Raw genomic sequence first — 24,280 nt, forward strand, 5'->3', positions numbered from 1 at the left:
AATTTGTTGGGGAAGAGTCAACATGGTTTTTGTAAAGGGAAATCATGCCTCACCAATCTACTAGAATTCTTTGAGTGTGGGGGAATCCAGTGGATATAGTGTACTTAGATTTTTAGAAAGTCTTTGACAAGGTCCCTCACCAAAGGCTCTTAAGCAAAGTAAGCTGTCATGGGATAAGAAGGAAGGTCCTCTCATGGATTGGTAACTAGTTAAAAGATAGATTTCAGAGTAGCAGCCGTGTTAGTCTGTATTCGCAAAAAGAAAAGGAGTACTTTTGGCACCTTAGAGACTAACCAATTTATTTGAGCATAAGCTTTCATGAGCTAATGCATCCAATGAAGTGAGCTGTAGCTCACAAAAGCTTATGCTCAAATAAATTGGTTAGTCTCTAAGGTGCCACAAGTACTCCTTTTCTTTTTAGTTAAAAGATAGGAAACAAAGGGTAGGAATAAATGGTCAGTTTTCAGAATGCAGTGAGGTAAATAGTGTCTGTACTAGGACGAGTGCTGTTCAACATATTCATAAATGATCTGGAAAAAGGGATAAACAGTGAGGTGGCAAAATTTGCAGATGATACAAAACTACTCAAGATAGTTAAGTCCCAAGCAGACTATGAAGAGCTACAAAGGGATCTCACAAAACTGGGTGACTGGGCAACAAAATGGCAGATGAAATTCAATGTTGATAAATGCAAAGTAATGCACATTAGAAAACATAATCCCAACTATACATATAAAATGATGTGGTCTAAATTAGCTGTTACCACTCAAGAGGGAGATCTTGGAATAATTGTGGATAGTTCTCTGAAAACATCCACCCAATATGCAGCAGCAGTTAAAAAAGCGAACAGAATATTGGGAATCATTAAGGAAGGGATAGATAATAAGACAAAAAATATCATATTGCCTCTATATAAATCTATGGTACGCCCATATCTTGAATAGTGCATGCAGATGTGGTTGCTCCATCTCAAAAAAAGATATATTGGAATTGGAAAAGGTTCAGAAAAGGGAAACAAAAATTATTAGGGGTATGGAGCAACTTCTGTATGAGGAGAGATTAATAAGATTGTTACTTGTCAGCTTGGAAAAGAGATGAATAAGGGGGGATATGATAGAGGTCTATAAAATTATGACTGATGTGGAGAAAGCAAATAGGGAAGTGTTATTTGCTCCTTCTCATAACACAAGAACTAGGGGGTCACCAAATGAAATTAATAGGCAGCAGGTTTAAAACAAACAAAAGGAAGTATTTCTTCACCTGTGGAGTCAACCTGTGGAATTCCTTGCCAGAGGATTTTGTGAAGGCCAAAAACATAACAGAGTTTAAAAAAAACTAGATAAGTTCATGGAGAATAGGTCCATCAATGGCTATTAACCAGGATGGGCAGGGATGGTGTCCCTAGCCTTGGGTTTTGCCAGAAGCTGGGAATGTCCGACAGGGAATGGATCACTTGATGATACCTGTTCTGTTCATTCCCTCTGGGGCACCTGGCATTGGCCGCTGTCGTAAGACAAGATACTGGGCTAGATGGACCTTTGGTCTGACCCAGTATGGCCGTTCTTATATTCTTATGTAACAGGCCCACTACATACCCTCCCACTGGACCCAGCAGCACTGCTGAGTGTACTGTTAAATCCGACAGCACAAAAACTTTCACAAAAAGCCACAGTTTGTCTCCCCTTCGCACTGGGGGAGCTGAGACAACAGAGGGGTCAAGGTGCTCTGAGGACAATGGTCTGGAGAGCGCTGAGAGCTGTTTGCATTTGTTGTGTGTTTCAGATGGGATACATACACTGACCTGTGCCCTGATGCTGCTAAACACAGATCTTCATGGCCATGTAAGTAGAGCTTATCGAGGCCTCCTTCCTTCTTTCCTTCCTTCCCAATTCTTTACCATTCTGTGGGCCATGCTGCCGGAGCACCTGGAGAAGCAGGGTGGGGCAGAAGAGAGCACTCTGGCATTTCCAAGGTGGGACTCTCAAGACCAGGCCAGGTGAATGCCCAGTGGTGCCTGAAAGATAGCCCTGGAGACACAGCCTCTGTTTGTGTCAAGCCCCACTTAAGTTAATGGCAAATCTCCCATTGGCTTCAATGGGGCTAGGATCTGGCCCTTTGTGTATAGTACAGGTCCAGCCCAGATAGTGTCAGTGCACCTTTGTTCCCAGTCTGCCCTGCTGAGGAAGGACCCTCTGGAGCCGGGGGGAGAGGTATATCAGCTCCCCTTGACCATTCGCTCCTGGGGGCAAGCTGAGATTGCCATTGATTGGGGGATGGTTGTTACGATGGAGGCACCTGAGGCTAAATTCACCCCAGCTGGTTCTCTAGTGACGTCAGCAGAGTTCCCTCTGTGCATGAGTCTGATCCCTGCTCGCTAGGACCTGGACCGAGAACCACTCCCAGCTCATGTCACACAGCACCATGCACCGAGCACTATGAGATGCATTGGGTCACCTCCTACGGCAAAGCGTGTGGCAGCGGGATAGCGGGGTATAGGAGACCTAGGCCGCTGACTGGAGGCAAGGCTGGTCTGACAACGGCAAGAGGGTATTTAAGGCGATTTCACCGGGTGGCAAAGGATTCCTAGCGCTGCACATGGGGGACATGTTCATCACAGGTTGGTGAGCCTGCTCCTGGCTGCTGGGAGGAGAGATCAGGTCAGAAAGAAACATCTTCACAGCCAGGCCATGTATGAGAGGGGAAACCTAACTGACTGTAGGGGAGTAGCATATGAAAACAGAGAGTCCAGGAAATGCACGGAAAAATGACTGGCATCCCAATCCTACCCCATGAAGGGGATGGTCCTGTTACCTCTGACTCCAGCAGGAGCACGATCCTTGGACATAGGGTGTTGTCAGCATTGTTAGTCTGCCCCCTAGCGGCTCTCCCCATGGCATTGCTGAGCTGACCCCAAGCCTGTATGTCGCACAGGGGCACAGCGTGAGGAAATGCCTATGGACAGTGAGTCTCAAATCAGTCCTCATTCACCTCTCCTAGGAGGAGGCAAGGAGTTGAGCCTCCTAGGCACTGGATTCCCCTTGACATGCATGGATCTCTGGGCATCCTGTAGGGGCTGTTCACACGCAGGTCTGTGCTCTGCACAGTTGTTACAGTTAGAACCACATTGCCAATTGCTCACCTGGCTGTCACTGGCCCTGTCCCCTCCCACCATGGGTCAGGATTCCCCACCTTCCTACATCCATGGGTAGGGGGACCGGATAGCAAGTCTGAGAAATCGGCACACTGGCTGCAGGACAATAGGCGCCGATATAAGACAAAGCCCTGAATATCGGGACTATCTGTATAAAATCAGGACATCTGGTCACCCTACCCGTGTGTTTTAACCTGGTGTTCGCTGGGGGGAAGATTGCCCTCATCCCTAGAGTGAGCCCAGAGAGCCTGCGCACCCCATATACACAGCCTGGCAAAGGCCAAGCACAGCTTCACCCCTGTGCAGCCCCATGGATGGCAGCCATGCCAAGGGGCCAGGCGGGGGGCCAGAAAGGTGTGGCCATGAGCCAGCTCCTCCCACACACTAGCCCCCAGTAATAGCAAAGCATGCCAGGAAAGGGATTGTGCCTCCGAAGGCACCCCCAAAGAGAGGCAACTTTATGCCCACAGTGCACAGTCTGGCCCTTAGATCTTTAATTAGCTTTCTGCAAGCAAGCCCCCATGTCCTGCTCCCATGTGAGCCCCTCCTCAGTGGGGCGAATCCAGCTGGGAGATGAGCCGCCCCCCTTACAGAGCTTGTGGGTGCAGTGCGGTGTGCCTCAGCAGACAATGCAGGTGCTGGGGGTGAGGGGTGTGACCAAGGCGTTACCAGGAGCAGGCCGGGCTCGCCTGGAGTACAGTCATCAGCCTGGTGCTCTGGCCTTCCAGCTGGGTGGTGAGTTCTCACACCCGCTTCTCGGCGTGCAGCGGTGGGGACCAGGCGTTTGTGCCAGCGCCGCCCCTAGAATGAACCATCTGGCTGCAAACGCTCATTGACAGCTGCATCACAGCCGCCCGCTCCGCTGGGCCTGGGGGGAGAGGAGTGAGCGCTACCCCCGATGGCATCCATAAGGCCTCACAGGCCACGGCCTGAGCAGCCCGCTCCGACGGGCGCTGTTCTGCTGCACCCGCCACTCCCTCCTTCACGCACACGCTGCTTGCGGGATGATTATTAGTTTGAGTTTGTGCGTTTTTAGGGCCAGATCAGATTTGGTTGCAATTCTGACAGAGTCTCCCCTGTGGCCAGCTCCACCCATGTGCTGAGAGGAGGTTTCTTCCTGCTTCTCAGGCTGGGAGGACAAGGAAATAATGCCCTGCAGATGGAGTGAGGCCGGAGAAGTCTAGACTGAGCTAGCAGCCCAATGGATTTTCAGCTTCAATCGCAGACCAGCATAAGGTTGAGAGAGAGGCTTAAGGCTGTCTTGGCTTCAGGGTGCCATGGGGGGCGTGGATTAAATTTGAGTGGGGCTGTGACCCCGTTTGCCTGGGTAGGACACCCCATCCTTGCAGCCCTTCTGGCACCCAGGGGCTCCAGGCATCCCTAGCCCCCAGGGAGAAGTGGAGAAAGGGGCTCCAGACACCCCCAGTCTGCAGGAAGGTGGGAGGACTGGATCCTTTTGTTGCTTCCTCGGGAAGCGGAGATGCAGAAGGAGGATGGGGGCTGGGGCTCCCAGAACTGCCTGGCCCCTGGTGGGGATGGTGCTTTTCAGCCTGACTGCATCACTGTGGAGGAGCTTGCGCCTGGGTTTGGGGCAGGGAGATCTCAGAGCTGGGTGCAGGATAAGGTGGGGGGGAAGAGCGCAGGGCTGGGTGCTAGGGGAGAGCTTGGAGCTGGCTGCAGGGCGATGTGAGGGGAAAAGCTCAGGACTCGGTGTTGAGCCGCTGGAGTGAGGGGTGTGCAGAGCTGGAGGGAGGGGGAGCGTATGTGGCTGAGGGCACTGGGGAGTGTGGGGGAGAGAGCACGGGGCTGGGTGTGCAGCAGGGAGAGCTCAGAGCTGGGTGCAGAGTAACGTCAGGGGAAGAGTACGGGGCTGCGGGGAGTGTGGGGGAGAGAGCATGGGGATGGGGGCAGGGCAGGAAAGGGAAAGCTCTGGGCCCCTACCTTAGGAAAATTCTGGTTGCACCCCTTTCTGGGATGGAGGTGCATCCTGCAGCGGAGGGCAGGAGAAGGGCCTGAGGAGCAACTAACATACCACAGGGCTTGAGACTGCCATGAAACAGATAAGTTAGGCAGGAGGATATTTAAACAGGGGCACAGGACACAGGTCAAAAATAACGGGCAAGATCCTGCTTAGCCCTGGGCCCCTAGCAGCACAAGGGCAGCTGGCATGTGGCACGGCCGCCCTCAACCTCCCATCCGCCGGGGCAATTGCAGGTGCCATTTTCTCTGCTCCACGCTCAGCTGTATTCCAATGGGGGGCTGCTGTGCCCAACTTTAAGGTACCCCGCTGTCATGAGGACATTGAAATGCATGAGCAACCTGAACGATTTGCTCTGAATCCAATCCAAGCCATCGGCTAGCGCCCCACTTGGCTTAGCAATGACACGGCCAAGCTTCTGGCAGCACAATGACTAGACGCTAGAGAAAGAGAGAGGCTTCGAAGCCCTGATGTCAGAGCTACCTCTAAAGTAAGCTACAGAGAAAAAAGAAATTACAGTGCAACAGTGACATAAGCAGCACAAACAGCGAATGTCTCATTGCCCTCCGTTAGCAAGAGTCCCTAATAGAATGTGTGTAGCGCCCAGCATTACAAGGCCACCATAGATAACATTCTGGGATCTCCCAGGGCTGGCAGGACTGACCCACTGGCAAATGAATCACAGGTTCCCAAGAGTAGTGTATGTGCCGTACAGCATGGATAGCATTACATTAGCCACCGGCTAGATTTCCAGATGCCCATCACGAAAATAAATATGCACTGAGCATGGTGTTTCATGGTCTTTAATCTGGGTTTGGAACAGGATTGTGCAAGAACAGCACATCTCACAAATCCTTTACATGAACTGAGTACAACTGGTCAACTTTCTTTTTCATCAAAGCATTTTTTTCCCCTCAACCAAAAATGGCTTTCCAGCCAAAACACAAAATTCAGTCAAAATATTCCTGTTTTTTGATGAAAAACCAATCCCTCCAAAATTGTTCAGAAAACTGGAATTTTTTCAAAGATCCAAAACACTTGCATTTGAGGTTTTTCACTGGGAAAATGCTCATTGTAAATTTCAAAAGAAACATTTTTTTCTAACTGCCCAGGGACAACAATTGATATTTTGTGATCGGCTTTAGAAATGAGGATCAATGTGAGTTTCCCGGGCTATGGAGGTTTCTCTTCGCTGTGAAAGTTCTTTTCTATATTTTTCTGCATGTGTGACATTAATTTCTTCTTCTCCTTCTTCTCCTCCTTTTTTCCTCCTTCTGCTCCTGGATCCTCTCTTTCTGCTCTTTAACCCTTTGCCAGGTGGTAAGTGCAGTGATTGTAGTGCTTTGCTTGAAGTTTTGGCATTTGATTTGGTTTTTTCCTGTGTAAGAAGTCCTTTTGTTTGTGTGGATACCTACGTGATTGTGCATTACAAGAATGTAGTTTAAAAAGTACCTGAATTACATGTATTTCTGGTGGGGGTGGGGGGAGTGATTCCCTGCTACATCCCAGAGGCCCAGTCCTGCTCCTATTGATTGAAATCAGTGGCAGAACTCCCATAGACTTCAATAGCAAGAGGATTCCTCAAACTAAAATGCTATTGATCATGCATCAGCATCTGGGTTCCTCTCACTGATATTCACAGCACCCACTCTGACACCTCATCACAGCAGAGCCTAAAAACACGCTGAATGTTTCCCACAGTCTACATTCCTTCCTGTGGGTTTCAATGAGTCAAAAATCTTCTTCTGACCAAGGATCACTCAGTACAACAGTCTTTTAGGGGCAGCAACCTTTCTAAATACATCATTAATAATACATTGAATATTCATAGACATTCCTCATTTTAAAATAAATGCTAAGGGAGGCAGAATATGTGATTTGATCTGCCTCCTTCTTCGTAACTGTTTGGTTACAGGTGCTGTAACAACACCACCTATTATGTTATTTATTGACATAATGGAGATGTGTTTCAACATATTACTGCACATTGCTGTGAGGTGGGAGATATCGTGAAATCCCACTTGCTAGGAAGGGGTTAACCCCAGCTGGTTGCTGGAGCAGGTGCAGTGCGGTGAGCCTGGAATTGACTAGTGCTGGGTGCACTTGGATCATGTTTTCAAGCTTTTCTCTGTAACCAAAAGGATCTCAAAACATTTTTTTGTAATAACACCTGAGTTTGTCACATAATCACATGACTCCTGTAGCTGGGGCTTTAAGAGAAATACCAAATAATGGGAGCCTTGTGATAAAATGAGAGTTGGCAACACCACAATGTGACTTTGCTGTTGGCTGCTTCAGTTCCTGAGATCTTCTGGAAAGGAGCTAGCTACAGTGTGCAGGAGACCTCTTGGATTCTGTCTGCAATGGCCTCACAACCTTCTCATGCATGACTGCTGGTTATTAAAAAAAGGAGTATTTGTGGCACCTTAGAGACTAACCAATTTATTTGAGCATGAGCTTTCGTGAGCTACAGCTCACTTCATCGGATGCATACTGTGGAATCCGATGAAGTGAGCTGTAGCTCACGAAAGCTCATGCTCAAATAAATTGGTTAGTCTCTAAGGTGCCACAAGTACTCCTTTTCTTTTTGAGAATACAGACTAACACGGCTGCTACTCTGAAACCTGCTGGTTATTATTACACCTGGGTCAAGCCTTTTGGCCAGAACATAACAATGATGAATAAGTATCACCGTGTTGCCTCATCTTGCAGTTTTATCACAACACTCATGATATTTCATGTGTTTTTTTTCTTAAAGCCCCAGCTTCTGAAGTCATGTAATGACAGGGTAATCTCAGCTTTCATGGAAGAAAGTGGTTGCAGAGCAAAGCTTGAAATCGTGATCCCTAAAAGCTCAAAAATTAGCCCCTCCCCCACATTAGTGTTCTTCTAAAATCTCATGATTGTTAAGCCAATCTCATGATTTGGGGTGCCTGATTCATGACTTTTGAATGTCTGGGGTTGGCAGTTCTGCAGTGTTAAAACAATAGAAAATCGGCACCTGTTTGAGATTGGACCTTGCTGCCCTGTGTCATCCAGGGTCTGAGTTTAGGCTTGATGAAGCTGGAACCTGATCTTGCAAGCTTTATGCAGACCAAGCCCCAAATGAAAGCAACAGAAGTTTTGCCTGCTTGAAGCCTGCAGGATTGGACCCTCTGTCCAAATGGTTTTGTTTCTCCAGCCTAGCTTGTAAGCAGTTTGGGGCAGGAACTCTACCTTCTTCAGGTTGGTTTTGTTTGACATTGTGGCATGCCAATGCCACACAGCAACTAATGAATCATAAAATAATGGGGCTGTTTTTTTCAAAATGTTAGGTATGCAAATGCATGCACAAAATTCACAGCTACTTTGCACCAGCAGTGACCACTGTTGTGCATGCAAACTGGGTGATTGAATGTGCCTAATTCACCTAATCAGTCATTTGCATGCACAATAATGTGATTTGGATATGAAACCCATTCAGTATTTGGGTGTCATTTAGTTTTTCCGTAGATAGCTAGATGTAAATCTGGAGCAACTGCATCAACCCAGTGGAGTCACACTCGTGTCATACTGGTTTAAACAAAGTAGGAGGCGATTCAGGCACTTTGTTTATTGCAGACCTTGTGAGTGAATGCCGTCTAGTCCTTGGGCCAAATCCTGACTCCTGCACAAAGCCCATGTAAATGGACCATGCCCAGAAGTTCTCCAAGGAGTGGAATCCCCACGCACCCAGGACACACAACAGCAGAGTTACTTTGTCAGGACTACCACAGCCTTCGGGGTGAAATAACATCCATGGTCCCTACATTCCCCATTAGCAAGGGGGTTTGGACAGTGGATCCATATAGCTCTAGATCCACTAGGCACACAGCCATCCATCCTTCCCTCCCAGCCTTTCAGCCTCTCATGAGGCGGCACAGGGAGTGCAGCTGCCGAGAACCCCTCTGTGACTGGAGCCCCAGTCTCATGGCCTTTGAGGCTGTTTGTGGGTCTGTATTTCCCAGGCTGCTCCTGAACTCTTCCTTAGAGAAGCTAATCTTGGTGAAAACCTCACTAGTTTCCTTGGGAAGAGGGGTTTCCCCCTCATCCCCTACAATACGGACAGATGCAGTTACCGTAATTACACGTCCGAGCCTCACTGCCCTCTTTCATCTTTCTCTCCTTGGGTGCACCAGAACGCCATGCACACAACACAGGTTTTTTGCTGCTAGTGCTTTTGCTGAGGGAGGCAGCAGGGTCCAATGCAGAGGTCTGAGTCCTAGTCCCAGCTTGCCCATCACCTTTCTATGGGACCTCCAGCAAGTCACTTCCCAGTTCTGTGCCTCAGTTTCCTCATCTATAAAATGGGGATGGAGACCCTGACCTGCTGTGGTGTCATGCTTTCAGAGCTACTGCTGAAAAGAGCTATAGAGGCCAGATCCTCAGCTGGAGTAAATCAGCATCACTCCACTGCTTTCCCTGAGCATTTTGGGAAAGGCCAAGAGAGCCATTTTATCCCATCCCTTCTAACTCAACATCAGCATTGATCCAAATCTGCCAAGTCTGCAGCTGCTCTACGAGTTGCTGTGAAGAAGAAATGACACGTTACAGATGGTGCAATGCCAGCTAGAACAGAGGGCCACTGGGTACCAACCACAGGGCAGACTGTTCAAACCCAGGGCACAAACCCTAAGTTGGCCGTGAGTTCTAAACTTAGATTTCACCATGCAGCTGCACATCAGGCCCTTTAAAAGCCTTACCAAGGAGTCACAGACAGTTATCCCCTTGGGTTCTCTGGTCTGTCTCGCCGCTCTGGTGAGCTTATCTCTGTGATCAATGGCCCCTTACACCAAGAATCACAGCAATATTCAGGTTATTCCTGATCCCAAAGGACCAATCACTGACCCCAGGTCCATTGTGCTTTAGGTCTCATACCAAAGACAAAGCATGTAGCCAGTATTATAGTAAACTAATGAAGATTTATTAACTAGGAAAGGGAAATTAGTCATTTACAAGTTTAAAGCCATCAAACAAACACACAAATGAGTTACAGTCTAAGGTTTTAAAGGTAATAGAGGCTTCTATCATCAGCAAGCTCCATTTAACCTTTAGGGCTAACCCAGGCTAGGCAGCTGGGGATCTCTTGCTCATGCCTAGAAACACTTAGACCCCCCGCCCCCCACACACACACCCATGAGTCCAAGCACCAGAGAGATCCTTAGTTCCTTTGGTTTGGGGTTTTTTATCCCCCTCCTGCCATGGACTCTGAGCTGCAATCTCAGCTGATGGGAGAAATCCACTTGCAGGACTCATCTTCATAGGAAGGAGAGTAGAAAACAATCAGAGTCTTTGGTCCTTCTGTTGATGGTTTCTCAGTCCAGATGTAGGGAGTTTCCAATTGTAAGATCCAACCCGAGCCCATCTGGTATTGAGGGGGTCTCCTCTTTCAGGGAAGGGAGCTAATAATTTCTGTAGAAGAGCAACTCTTCACACTAATTAAATTCCCTCTCCCGCCTGGCGATTCAGACAGTCAGAGAAGCTCACAATATAGCCACTCAAATATTACATTACCCTATGGAATGCAGACATTACAAGTGAGATTAATGCAGTCAGCAGCTCACGAGCATTCAATAGAGTCCAAACACTTGCTTATGATTCTGATACCTATTCTACCACTATTAACCACAGAGTTGGTTGTGAGCCAAACAGATTCCAACTGTGCATCTTAGTGTCCAGTGGAGACATGGGGACCTTGGCATGAGCTGGCATCTGATCTGCCAGCATCACAACCACGTAGTGCCACTTGGTAGCCAATGTTTCCTCTAATTTTTGACAGGCCGTGTGTGCAAAAAATTTCTTCTGTGCAAATTTTTGTGCTTCTGTGCAAATTTTTGTGCACGCGGTGTTTCGCCGTGTGCGCAGGGTTTAGGATCTGTGCGCACACACACGTGCACAGCTTAGAGGGAACAGTGTTGGTGGCTATGATTGGTCTGCAAGGGGTTGTATTGTCACTTCCATAGTGACATCCTACTTTACACACTTTCCTGACAGCCATCCCATGCTAGGTTTCATGAGCATACCACTCTCATCCAGTAGTTACTGCCCCAGAGCTCCCTGGCCCCAGGCAGCATCTGTGAGCGCTGAGAAATCAATCTGTGTAAACTAAGCCACACCCCACCGTGAAGCCACAGAGAGAAGAGTTTTCAAAGGCCAGGAATGTAATAGGATTCTGTACTTTCCAGATGATGTGTTCGCCAATTTCAGGCATCACTTTAAAGCTCATCGAATGCGATCAGACCTCCCAGAGACAAGCGAGGAGGGCGGTGCTCTTAGAGAGCTGCAGTGTCTTCAGCTCCCTGCTGTGTCACAGTGCCTCATTTTCCTTCTGAGTCAGGAGCCTTTTGAATCTGGAGGCTGCACTGCACCTTTGCTTTTCCCCTCCTCATCTAAACCTCGGGGCTAACCCTCCTGCTCAGAGCTCTGTCACCTACTGAGCCACCTAATGAGGGCACCTAGCCAGCCTTCCATCAAGAGATAGTACCGGGTCTGCGGGAGAAGCAGAGAGGAGTCACTGATGCTTGACTGCATCAGGTGCTGGAGACACGCATCTTGGATTGATTGGCATTTAATTACCCAAGCTGTCCAAGTTGAACAGCCTAGGCCTCATTCTATTCTCACAACCATGTGGCTAAAGCTCCAGTGGAGGTACACCAGGGTAATACTACGTGAGAGCAGAATCAACCCTATCTATCTATCTATCTATCTATCTATCTATCTATCTATCTATCTATCTCAAACACATCAGGGAGGTAACTCTATATGAATGAGCTCTAAACGAATACTCTATGAGTGAGCTACACAGAGACCTGATCTTTCACTTCTCATCCCGTGTCCAGGAGCATGTAGTATTGGGTAAAAGTTCATTCTCCTAGGGGAACATAGCAGTAATCACTGCCCAGATTTCTCCTGCCATTGGCCAATGCCTGAGGCTTCATAGAAAGGCAAGTTGACCTTGTGCATGTGGCTAGTCAGTTGCTCAGGGAAATATCTCTTTCAAAGCTCTGCAGGCAACCCTTTATGCAATGAGAACCCTATTCAGCAAGGTACATAAGAAAATGCTTAACTGTAAGCATGTGAGAGCTCATATTGAATGGAACTACTCCATGCATCACGTTAAGCAGTGTGCGTAAGTACCTCGCTGAATCAGGTTTCGTGGCACAAGAATGTCTCCTTTGGTCTCATTTTGAATGATGTTTTTTTCTAGTGTAGCTGCAGCCGATTGGTGCATCCATGTTTACTATCTGATACCCTTTGGAGTGGTTTCCATGAGAGCATTCAGCCCCTGAAGATGCTGCGGGCAACAACATGTATTTACTTCTTGCGAATGTGGAACAACTTCTGTGAAGTAGTGATGGGTTCCAGCTGCAAGACTCTTCCACAGTTAATGGTCTTTGGGGTCTGGGTGGTTTTTTACAGCCCATTCTAAACACAGGGGATGTGTGTGACAATCAAACCTGGGTTTGGATGTCAGGCACCTCCACAGCTTTGGGGTTCGGATTCAGGATTCTGGTTGTGACTTATCTCTAAAGGAAACAAACCACAAGTGGTGTCCGCATCCACCTGGCTTTGACTCAGGGACCCTAAAGAGGCAGGGATCTCACACTGCCATGAGCAAGCACTGCTCAGTGGCAGGAGAACCCCCTGACACCAGGGATAATGCTGGCCCATTACGCTGGAGAGATTTAATGAGCCGGTCCATACTAGTTAATATTGATGGGAGCCTGACCTAGGAGACAGAGCAGTGGTATGTGTTCATCCCTTTGCCTAGCTCAGAGAATGGCTGCTGACCCCAGCGCTGCTCCCTACTGGAGCCGGGCTATGGGGCGTTTGTGCGTATAAGCAGGAACAGATGGAAACTCCACTAGCTGATTCAAGGATACTTGGTACCACCCGCAGATATTCGTCCCCTCTCTGGGTGAGGATATTCCACACCTCAGGGTCACCACCACCAGGTCCCTCTCTTGGAGGTCCATTATGCCTCTCCCCCAAGCTCCATCCACACAATTCTGTTAAGGTGGTGGCTTGCAGCGCTGCCATACCCTGGCTAGCAAGTGGGCATGAGTCCCACTGCCCTCTATGGGAGAGAAACAGCACTGCTTGGCTTTGCATTCTAGCTCCTAGGCTGCCCAGAGTTAACTTATTAGCAGGGACATGGCCAAGACTTTATAATATGTGTGTCTATAGTTAGGCTTCTAAATAAGATCCCTGATTTTCAATATTAGCTCAGACTTCAATAGGGGCTGCTGGGTGGTCGGCTGGCTGGAAAAATCGGGCCCTATTAAGTTCCATGAATATGTACTGAAGGGCCTGAATGTAGGCCCCCACCTTTGCAAAGATGGGCTTGTCCTTTTGGAAGAGTGAGTTGTGTTTCTGCGGCTGCTGGGGAGTTCTGCGTAGCCATGGTGTCAACTGCAAAGCCCTAGGAGGCTGCAGATTTGTTACAGCGCTTTATTGCTCTCCCCCCTGACCTCCCCTGGGTGTTGACTAATCCAAACCCTGCTAGTGATAGTATGCATAATTGGGAATATCAGACAGAGTCATTCAAATGTGGCACCAGCAACCAGAGCCACTCAGAGAGAAACATGTCCTCAATTCAAACACGGTTAATGGGGCAGCAGCGGGCAAAGCTAGCCGTGTTAATCTCAAAGCCTGCCCACATGGTGTTAGCTAGTGATATGGGACAAAGCAGCATCAGAGCTGCAAGCAACCAGTGCTGCAGAGCGGTGAAGGCTGTGCACAGCGATAAACGCTGCCAGGGAGTCAGCACATCCTAGTTGGCCTCCTCCTTTGCTTTTTGATGGGCTTTCTTGCCAATTGAGGGTTCATTTCTAGTGCATGGGGAGCATTTCTTGGGTTGGGGGCAACGTGCTTGTTTCATTTGTTTTTAGAGTTTCTTTTCCACCCTGTCGACAGCCAGAACCCACCTCACTTTGCACTGATTCACCCTGGTCACTGTAAGCAGGGTCCCACAGATCACACATAACGAGCCATCATTGCTGTCCTTCTGGATGACAGCCCCTGTGCTCTCCTCTTGCACTGTGGTGAATACAGCAGTTCCTCACCCCAGAGCCACCCCTCTCACTCCATCCCAGGATGGGTGCTGGCTTTAACTACTTTGATAGGATAGCAAAGCCTTGTTAGGGCTTCTGGTTTTACGTATTAACTGAAAAACACCCCCAGTACAAAGCAAATGAAAGCAGTGTTTAACCAAGAAATACTGAAAAGACACCAAAACTGGGTACTTGTGTCTAAGGGCTTGTCTACACAGAACAGTAATGTGGACTAGGGGAGTGTGATTTCCAAAGCACACAAACATGTTGGTCATTAATTGGTCTGTGTTGACCCTGCTGGTGTGCACTAAAGGTTCCCTAGTGCACTTTAACGTAGGACTGTTTGAAACGGTCTGATGTGAAAGCACCCTTGGGAACATTACAAACAGATAGCTCTTTACAGTACATACTATATATATATTACAGTACTCACTACAGAGTATACCAAGAGAACCCCCCGGATTTTTGGACATCTACCTAAAAGTTGCTAAAAATAACCCACCCAGCCCTCCAGTCAGACACTTCACAGCCACTCTATGCTACTTTGGCTCCAGGGAATCAAGCCCAGTGTTATTTGCTACAGTAGGAGCACCTGGGTTTGGGTTTTGTGACTCGGCTGTTGTGTCAGACTCTCAGTCTGGATTCAGTAATGTGTGATTGCCAGAGGTAAGCCCATGTTAGAAGGCCGGCTCCAGATTTGGATTGGGAACACTGCCGAATTGGTGTGGGGAGAAGGGTAGATTTGAAAAATGTGGAGCCAGGTTCAGATTGCAAACATCAGATACCACAGTGATGAGCCTGACAGAAGAACCTCTATAGAAGAGAGGAGCCACAACATTCACGGGTGTTCAGCGTTAGGCTGTTGGATCAGGTCCCATTCTAATAGCCACAATCAGTTGCTCAAAGTAGTTTGATTAAACTGGGAGCTATCCAGGGGTTTAATGCTCTGTTTCTTTGCATTGCAGAATATTGGAAAGAAGATGTCATGCCAACAATTTATAGCAAACCTGGATGGCTTAAATGATGGGAAGGACTTCGCAAAGGATCTGCTGAAGGTAATGTGATATCAATGTTAGTGTTATTAGGGTGGCACCTAAAGGCACCACCTCCAAGGCGGGCCCATTGTGCTAGGCGCTGTACATACACATAATGAAAGACAGTCTCTGCCCTGAAAAGCTGATCATTTGAATAGCCCATTGGTAGGAGGGGAACCAAACAGAAAGGCAAAGTGTCTCATACAAAGCAAAGCCAGGAATAGAACCTGGTTAGCTCGATTCCTCGCCTCAAGCCCTTGCCGCTGAGTTAATTCTGGCGGTCCCGACCGTCAGAGTACAAACGTACTTTCCGTTTTCCTTCCAGGGTAGTGTTGAAGCTTTGCAGCAGTCTTGGCTAAACTAAGAAAGCACAAGAAGCTTGTGATAACTTGGCATGTCAGAATAGGTCCGTTTTCCTGGGACCATCTTTTGTTTGTACTCTGTGATTTCTCGCTGTCCTCGTAGTGTACCAAAGTGTAGCTGTCTGTGTCACTAGTTACGTAGCCCGCAGCGCCACTGCATCTGAACACAGAGCAATGCACCCAAAATAATATGGGGCTTCAGTTTCCCTTATTACATTCCCTGCCAGTCAGTCCAACCCTGTATTCGGAGCTCCTTGTAGGTTCTGCCCAGGGAAGAGAGCCAGGAATTCCTTAGGTCTCACCCAGCCACTGGCACAGCTCTGCCTTAATACTACTTTGGCCTTTACAAGTGCTAGCTAGTCCTGTCTCCCAGCACCTCAGCGAGGCTGTTACACATCACTGCCCCGTTTCACAGATGGGGAGCATGGAGCACAGAGAGACTTACCAGGAGTAGAATGCAGATCCCCTGGTTTTCAGGCACTAGCCTAGTGACTACCCCTGCAGTAGGAAATTGCAGACAAACCTCCCACCCATGGCTAAGCTAGTCGTGATAGCAATGGGAATTCTGGTCTAAAATCCCCTACTGCAGACACTGACGTCCCCTCTGACGTCTCCTCTATGGTAGTATCTTTCAAACCTGTAAGTCCCAATAGGTGCAGCTCTACCAGTGGGAACTGCAGTGTAGCCATGGCTCAGATGGGCTCTGTCATCTCATCCTAGAGGTGGGGACTCCCCTCTTAGACCTGGGTCATTCCAAATGCCCACCCCTCACCTTGGGCGGGGAGCCTTCCAGCAGCCTTTGAGAAGGCAGGAGTTCATGCAGGAATCGCTCCAGTTCACAGATGTAGCCCAGTGCTTTATGAACAAAAGTCACAGCTTGGGACACAGGGCCCCAAGGCAGGGCTGGCCTTCCCGGCACTGCTGCTGACAGGTGCAGCAGGGAATTCACAATCACCAGGAGTCTATCCCTGCCTGGAGAATCCTTGACACCTCCCTTCCAAATGCCAGCACCCCAGTCGTGCTCTCGCCCTTTGGGGGAGGCAGGGAGGCATTAAACTCCTTCAGCCCCTATGGGGACAATGACTCCCTGTAACATGCCCATGATCAGCATTGCTGTGCATGGCAAATGAGCCTGGAGTCCAATGAAAGCTGCTCCCCTCTGAGCAATACTGCAGTTACCCCTTGCCAACACCAGCGTCACTACATGACTGCAAGAAAGGCGCCGCCACAATGGTCGTAGGCGCCGACTCCGTGGGTGCTCCGGTGCTCAAGTACCCATGGGAAAAAATAGTGAGTGCTCAGCATCCGCCAGCCCCACAGCCACTGATCAGCGGTTTGGTGGCTGGCAGGAGGCATTCGGGGGGAGGGGCGAGAGCAGCGAGCCACAGGCGGGCGGGGTGCCAGGTGGGAGGCGCTGGGGCGGGAAGAGGCCGAGGGAAGGTAGGACCTCGGGGGGAGGGGGCAGAGCAGGGGCGGGAAGAGGTGGAGCGAGGGCGGGGCCTCAGGGGAAGGGGCGGGGCTTCGGGGTGGAGGGGGGGTAGAGCACCCACCCTGACAAGTCAAAGTCAGTGGCTGTGGAAACGGTGCCTGTGCCTCTGCTCCAAACAGCTCTCCTGTAACAGGGCAGAAACCAAGCATCGCTCTGAGAGCGCTCTGCAGCACAGGCCTTATACAGGGCCTTCTCCCGAGAGGCATCCACAAAGGGGACCCATTGCCCGGAGGCGCTGCCAAGAGCTAATGTTGTGCCCTTGTTTCAGACGCTGTATAACTCCATCAAAAATGAGAAGCTGGAGTGGGCCATGTAAGTATCCCTGTTCAGTGCCCTCTAACCTGAAAGGGCTCTTTCAAAGCTCTTGGATCATTAGCTCAAGAAGCTTCAGGAAAGTGCAGTATTAACATACGCAGGGACTGGTAATGCTCCAGAAAGGACGTGTGCTTCTGAACGGGTGAAATTCAACCCCATTTAGGGCCGGCGCAAGGCAAAGGCAAAGGCAGCAGGTAAGGCATAACATTGGCCCTCTGCATGAGGGAGATTTTACCCCTTTAGAGGTACACTGCCTTGCTGGAGTATCTGACATAGCTGCATGTGGGGGGGGGGGTGACCATCACACCAAGAAAACAAGATCTGAGCTCCCCAGTACGATAAACATTCACTGCTCAGTTCAGCAGCTGGGCTTTGACCAGTCCTCCTGTCCCTGTTGGTGGGTGGGTTTATTTATGTATCACACATGTGCTGTCATTGCTGTCCTTCTGGATGATAGCCCCTGTGCTCTCCTCTTGCACCATGGTGAATACAGCAGTTCCTCACCCCAGAGCCACCCCTCTCACTCCATCCATCACTGTGCAGAAGGCACCCATGAGCATCCCATGAGGGCCAGTGACATGTCTCAGAGCAATTAATACCATACTTACCCTGGTCAGCAATGTCATCCTTATCATCTCCAATAATAATAATAATAATAATAATTTTGCAACACCTTAACTCCAGCCGCAGTCCCTTTATCTGTTTTAAACTCCATCTGTTACAACATTAGACCCCACTCCTGCAATGAGCTGCAGGCGGTTGGATCCCTGAGGCCCATTAACCTCAGGGAGGCTCCACGGAGGTGCATGGTTCTACTCATGGGAGGCCCATTACAAATCTCGTCTCTTTTTCCAGACTTCCTGTCTCATCCTCTGCTAAGCACCATCTCATCCCCATCCCATTGCTCTTCGCCTTCTGACCCCTCCCATTCCTGATGGCTCTTGTATTGATGCAGTTGTAGCCTGATTTTTCAGAAGTCCTTAGCTTGTGCAGCTCCAGTGGGCTTTGATGGGTGTTGAGAGCCTGCGGCACCACTGCAAATCAGGCCATTAATGCCAGGCAGTGGAGGGCGGTGTGTGCAGCGCTCACTCCCAGTGCAGTTGTCCTCAGGGATTAACTAGCAGAAACAAGCTCAGGATGACGTCCCATCAAGAGCCACCATGGGGCCATGTGGAAAATGTGCACAGCTGCTGAAACCAGAACTTCTCTACCTTCCACCAGGATTAATTACTGCTGCAACCCCCTGAGCACAATGTCATCCAGCCCATTACAATGCATACAGTCGGTTGATTATGGAAATTTACTGTACAAGCTACGCAAACAGTGTAATTGAAAAAAGGAAGAGAACCATATATTGCTCAGTAAGCCAAGCCTTGGTTGATTTCCCATTAGAAACTCGCACGCCTGTAGGGGATGTGGGTGTCAGGTAAAAAACAGCCAAGATAAAAACAGGGAAGATCCTTTGCGTATAGATATTAGCTGTCCAAGCTGGAGGTGGGGTGGAACAGCTGTGCTAGAAATACGCTCTTCAGGCTGCACTGGCCTCTCCTTGAGACCTCATGTGTCGGTTGATGGGCCTGAATTAAGAGAGCCATGAAGTGGGTCTTGCCCTGACCTCACTCTGGTTGAACATCCTTTTTAAAAAACAAAACAAAACATGTGTGTTTAGGGCTATTCTTACCCTAGCAGCAACCCCTTTATTTACCCACAGATCTGCTATGTTCTGGGCAGTCCACGCCCCTCCCCCCCCCCCCATGCACTTTGTCCTTTGGGAGAGACCTGCTTTCGTCCTGGCCCAGTCAGTCCCTGGTCTCTCTATAGGGCCAGTTGAATACCAACTGTGGTGGTCAGTGATGGATTAGCCACTGGGCCGACAGGGCCTGTGCCCAAGGGCCCTGGCCAATTGGGGGCCCCCCGGAAAAATGGGCGCCACCATGCCCCAACCCTTCCACCCACCCAGTGGTCCTGCTGGGGAGCAGAGTCTGGGCACAAAATACTGGGTGGGAGGGGAGCAGGGCAAGCCCACGTTCCCTGACCCCATTTCCCCAGCAGGAGCACCAGGAGAAGCGGGCAGGACTACAGGCAGCAGGGGTGGGGAGGGACCCCCACTTGCACTGGCCCAGGGGCCCCACAACCCCCTAATCCACCTCTGGTGGTGGTGGTGTTTATGATGCGTCCACCTATGTATCAGGAACTGGACTGAGACCCACTATGTCATTTCACAAAGGGGCTACCAGATGGTAGGCAGATGCTCACAAGTGACTTGTGGCCGAGAGGTTCCATTTCCCAACACCAGCTGCACGTGCCTTGCAGTTGCCTGGCTACACTGGAAAATGTTTCTCCGGTTTTATTTTTCCTGAAAAGCAATGGGGTGATGAGTAGAGCTGGGTGAATAATGGATTTTTCAGTTTGTTGGCAATTTGAAAAAGTTGGGTGGGGGGAAATCATTTTGCCTCAGACAGAAAATACTTATTTAAAAAAATTTGGTGCATTGAAAAGTAATGGGGGAAATTGTTTTGGGTGAAACAAAACATTTTGTTTGGATTTTGACCATTTTTTAATATTTCTGAATTTTTCAAAAATAAAATACAAGTAAATTTTTACACAAAAAAACAGAAAAAAATTTTTTTCCTAAATGAACAATTCAGAGAAACCAAGATGAATTCACAAAATGTTGCAGTGCTGTCGAATCGTAGTCTTTCTCCCCAAAAAAAGTTTCATGAGAAAAATTTTGCCCTGCTCTGCTGATGAGACTGTTGGAAGTACATTAGGAAGGACTTCTTTACACAACACACAGTCAGCCTGTGGAACTCATTTCCAGGGAATGCTGTGATGGCCAAAAGTATATCTGGAATTAAAAAGGAATTAGATAAATTCATGGCTATTAGCCAAGATGGTCAGGGAGGCAACCCCATGCTTGGGTCTTCCTAAACCTCTGACTACCAATCCTAAACCTGGAACTGGATGGCAGGGGATGGATCACTTGATAATTGCCCTATTCTATTCACTCCCTCTGAAGTATCTGGCATGGGCCATTGTCGGAAGACAGGACACTGGGCTAGATGGACCTTTGGTCTGACCCAGTATGGCCATTCTTATGTAGCTGGCCCTATCCCACTAAGTGTTCAATGATTATCAATGGAAATTATGCTCTGAACTCTATTAGGTGCTTTTGAAAATCCAATCCTAAATAAATGAGAGAGAGAGAGAGAGAGCGAGCAAAATCCCACCAGGCCAAAGCAACCTGATTGACTTCATTGCAGGCAATGGTCAGCAAAGAAGCCAAAGTATTGCTGTAAATCAGCCACTAGAGGGAGCCCTCTAGCTCCAATAAGGCTGCTCTAATGCGCTGGCATCTGGCAGGAAATTTTATATAAGAGAGTTCAGAGAAAGTGCAGCTAGTTCAGCTGAAGACAGGGAAGCGATTATCGTGTTATTGCAAAACGCTGGATTACCATGCGCACAGCCTCTTTTGCACACAGTGAGTAGGGAGAACAGAGCCCCCTGGCACCAGCCTTCCAAAGGCTGGGACAGTTCAGTTCCTGCCTGATTTAGCTGGTACTTCATAGATCTCTTCCTCCCACCCCTTCACCCCCCATTTCCATGCACTCTTTTCCTTCCTCCCTCTGTATCAGCCTGAGATCCTGGAGGAAGGGGAAGCAGATGCTGCCTGGCTTCAGGGCTCCTTGCTTTATTGCAGACAGGCTGGTTGCAACATGAGAGACCTCTAGCCTCCTTTGCACTAACACAAGTACTGCCTGGAGCAGGGAGCATAAGGTACCATCGCACAGCCATAGTGCTGAGCACAGACACTCACATGGGCAACATAGACCCTCTGCACCAGGCTACCTGCTGCATCCTCAGAGATACCGACGAGTCAGATACCACACCAGATCATTCCCCACCACTCCGGGCACCTGACCTCCTCTGCCCATGCCCTTAGCTAGACCCCTCTCCACAGTGCCTCACAAGAGTGTTAGTGCAATACACACTATCACATCCAAGTAGCTCCACCCAGCCCCTGGAAGGAGAGCCATGAGGTCCAGGTGAGAAATGTAGTGGGCACAAGGGCCATGCCCCCACCCTGACCTAAAGCCCCAGTGCCCCCATGACACCCCTTGGTGCAATGACAATACGGCATTGGCCATTTGCTAGAGGAGCCCAGACTTCTGGCCCTTAGCAGGCCAGCCAGTGGAGGGGGCAGATACTTCACTCGATGGTCACCTGTTCTGTTCATGCCCTCTGAAGCACCTGGCACTGGCCACTGTCGGCAGACAGGACACTGGGCGAGATGGACCTTTGGTCTGACCCAGTGTGGTCGTTCTTAGGTTCTGATGTTCTTATACTTTGATGCCCTGGTGACATCCCTGCTAGCTGAAGTCTCTTTTTGCCCATTATTGCATAGCTTACATCTGAACTCTGATATGGCCCCAGCCTAATTTGTAGTGGGCCCAGTTGTGCCATATAGGCACTGGCTGTTCTGGGGTGGTTCCAGAGCCCGGGCTCCAGCCCGAGCCCAAACAGCTACACCACAATTCTATAGCCCCACAGCCCGAGCCCCGAGTCAGCTGACCCAGGCCAGCTGCAGGTGTTTAATTGCAGTGTAGACCCCGCAGTCACTTCCCTGGTTAGTCAAGATTTTGCCCATGCCTCCCTGCGTGGAGAGCTTTTCCCAGTCCCTGCTTCCATCAAGGTCTCTCCCAGGGGCTCCGTCCTGGAGAGCTTTCCTTCCTCTGAGTGTCCTGTTCGACTCTCTGCAGCCCTTTCTCCAGCTGGGCTCCATCACCATGTGAGCTTGGCTCTCATTCCTCTTGCTCCAGTCGCCTTCTGCTCTCTGGTGAGCCTCATTCCATAATCAGGTTGGCTTAGCCCCATGTTCTCCAGCCCAATCTACGCCAGCGTGGAGCTCTGTCTAGTCTAGTACCCAGATGCTTCTGCGGAAGGTGTAAGAACCCGACAGTAGCTGACTTGGGCTAATTTGCCTCCCACATTAGATCTCACCCAGGACTCTAATAGCAGGCCTAAGCCCTGAAGCACTAGGCTGAATCTCCCTTCCACATATGCTTTGTTAGCATTAACCATGATGTCTCCTGTTTGACTAAGTAATGTCACAAAGCTGCAATGAGAACAATCACGGGTTGTCAAATGCCTCTCACCGTTATGCCCTGTTCAATGCCATTCAAGTCAACAGGGCTGCAGCAGTGCTCACAAGAGGAGAATTTGACCCCACATATTACAGTACTTGGCACACCATGATTTTCAATATATAACAACCTGGTTCTACCGCTGTATTCTACCGCTACTGTAATGGGTGACTTGCTCAAACCAAGGCCTGGTCCCTCTAGCAGGTAAAACATAGTGTCAAAGACTAATGTTCTTTGTTCAAGGTTTTCTCTGGGTTTCTTTCCAAGTGACGAGGATGAGCTGAGAAAATCACTGTCGGAACTCGTGGACGACAAACTAGGAGCCAGTGCAAAGAAAGTGACGCGGATCGTAGACGGCAGCAATCCTTTCCTGGACATTCCCCAGGCGCTGAATGCAATTACCTATAAGCATGGCGTCCTCACCCGGAAAACCCATGCCGATACAGATGGGAAGAGAAGTATGTGTTAGAAGAGAAGTGCAGCATGTAGCATGACATGCCAGTAAGGGACACCTAGGGCAGAGAGGACAGCACCAGGACATGCAGTAAGAGTTGGGTCTAGCATCAAGACCAGAGCTGGGTGAATGCCGCAGACAAGTATGCAGAGAGATAAACCTAGCTGGTTTGCATGGCTGGTAGCCAGGACCCCATATACTGACTTCTGGGTGTCCCAGTGCAGAGGGCCAAGTCAAGGCCAATGCACCACTTCAGTCCTGTTTTGAGGATTTCAGTGGTGCATAGGGCTATGCTGTGGTATATTTCCCCTGGTGCAAGAGGGTGAACTCTGCCATCCAGCTCAGTACTTTCCCCACCTAATTTCAGTGCTTTTCACTCCCCTCTTCTGGTTTTGCTTTTTCTTTGGTGTGGTAAAATCGCAATCAAAGGGAGTCGTGATGGTTGTCCCTACACGAGCCAGGGGCTCTCCCCTGGCAGCACCACATTCAGGAAGGGCCATAGTTGCAGCCCCTGCCCTCTTCTGTCTCCCTGGGATGCTAACCAGCTGGGATAGGGGAGTAGGTGGGGCACGCAGACCTGGCTGGTCACAGAATGGTGCAAATGCTCTGCATGCTCAGGGGTATAGCAATGAGCACATGTCCCCACATCCTGGGGCTTGCAGTGGGGCTGTGTATCTCCATCTCAGCCCAGACTTGGCCCCATAATTAGAGCCCCAATAGAGCCCCAAACACTCCTCTAAAAGGGGTGGGTCAAAATCAGATTGCTGCTACCAGCTGCCCCCAGGCATCAGGAACGGCCGAGCTTTGCAGCTGGCCCCATCCTTATACTGGGCTTAGCCCAAACTCTGGATCCCAGCACCCTGAGCTATAGGGAAGGTCCAGACCCAGATCCGTTCTCTAGCATGAGCCCAGCTGAAACCCCAGACCCAACAGACCCCTGAACCTGGGGAGAGTGTGGATGCAGGGTCTCAACTGTGTGGCTTTGGCCCATCTCCATTCTGCCATTGCACTGTACATGCTTGAGCTCCATTAGCAACTGGATGCCAAGTAATGCTGCGGTGAAATGGGAGCTCAGGAGAGATACAGGGAAATGTGTTTGGAATCTGTTAGTTGATTACCGGCAATTAGTAAAACCACTGAGGATTATTTCTGTTAATGGAGATGGATGGCCTAGTCACTGATACCCATTAAAACCCCAGGAATACCTAAGGTTATGGCCCAAGGTCTCCCCTCTCTGAGCAGCCCCATACTAAGCACCAGGGCACGTTTGTCATCCTCACCC

General features: G+C 49.4%; 1 protein-coding gene across 2 annotated transcripts in view; it reads left to right on the plus strand.

The window, feature by feature from the left end:
* Nucleotides 1–24,280, plus strand: part of PSD2 (pleckstrin and Sec7 domain containing 2) — a 145,689-nt gene that overhangs the window by 98,287 nt on the left and 23,122 nt on the right. The window contains exons 7-10 of one of the 2 annotated variants that reach the window (XM_074960736.1): nucleotides 1,783–1,841; nucleotides 15,166–15,255; nucleotides 17,354–17,397; nucleotides 22,788–23,002. In XM_074960736.1, the coding sequence (XP_074816837.1) occupies nucleotides 1,783–1,841; nucleotides 15,166–15,255; nucleotides 17,354–17,397; nucleotides 22,788–23,002 (408 nt within the window). The remainder of the gene's footprint in view (nucleotides 1–1,782; nucleotides 1,842–15,165; nucleotides 15,256–17,353; nucleotides 17,398–22,787; nucleotides 23,003–24,280) is intronic. The other variant, XM_074960737.1, reaches the window with a different exon arrangement.

Source organism: Natator depressus, chromosome 8 (genome assembly GCF_965152275.1).
Source record: "Natator depressus isolate rNatDep1 chromosome 8, rNatDep2.hap1, whole genome shotgun sequence".
NCBI classification, from domain to species: domain Eukaryota; kingdom Metazoa; phylum Chordata; order Testudines; family Cheloniidae; genus Natator; species Natator depressus.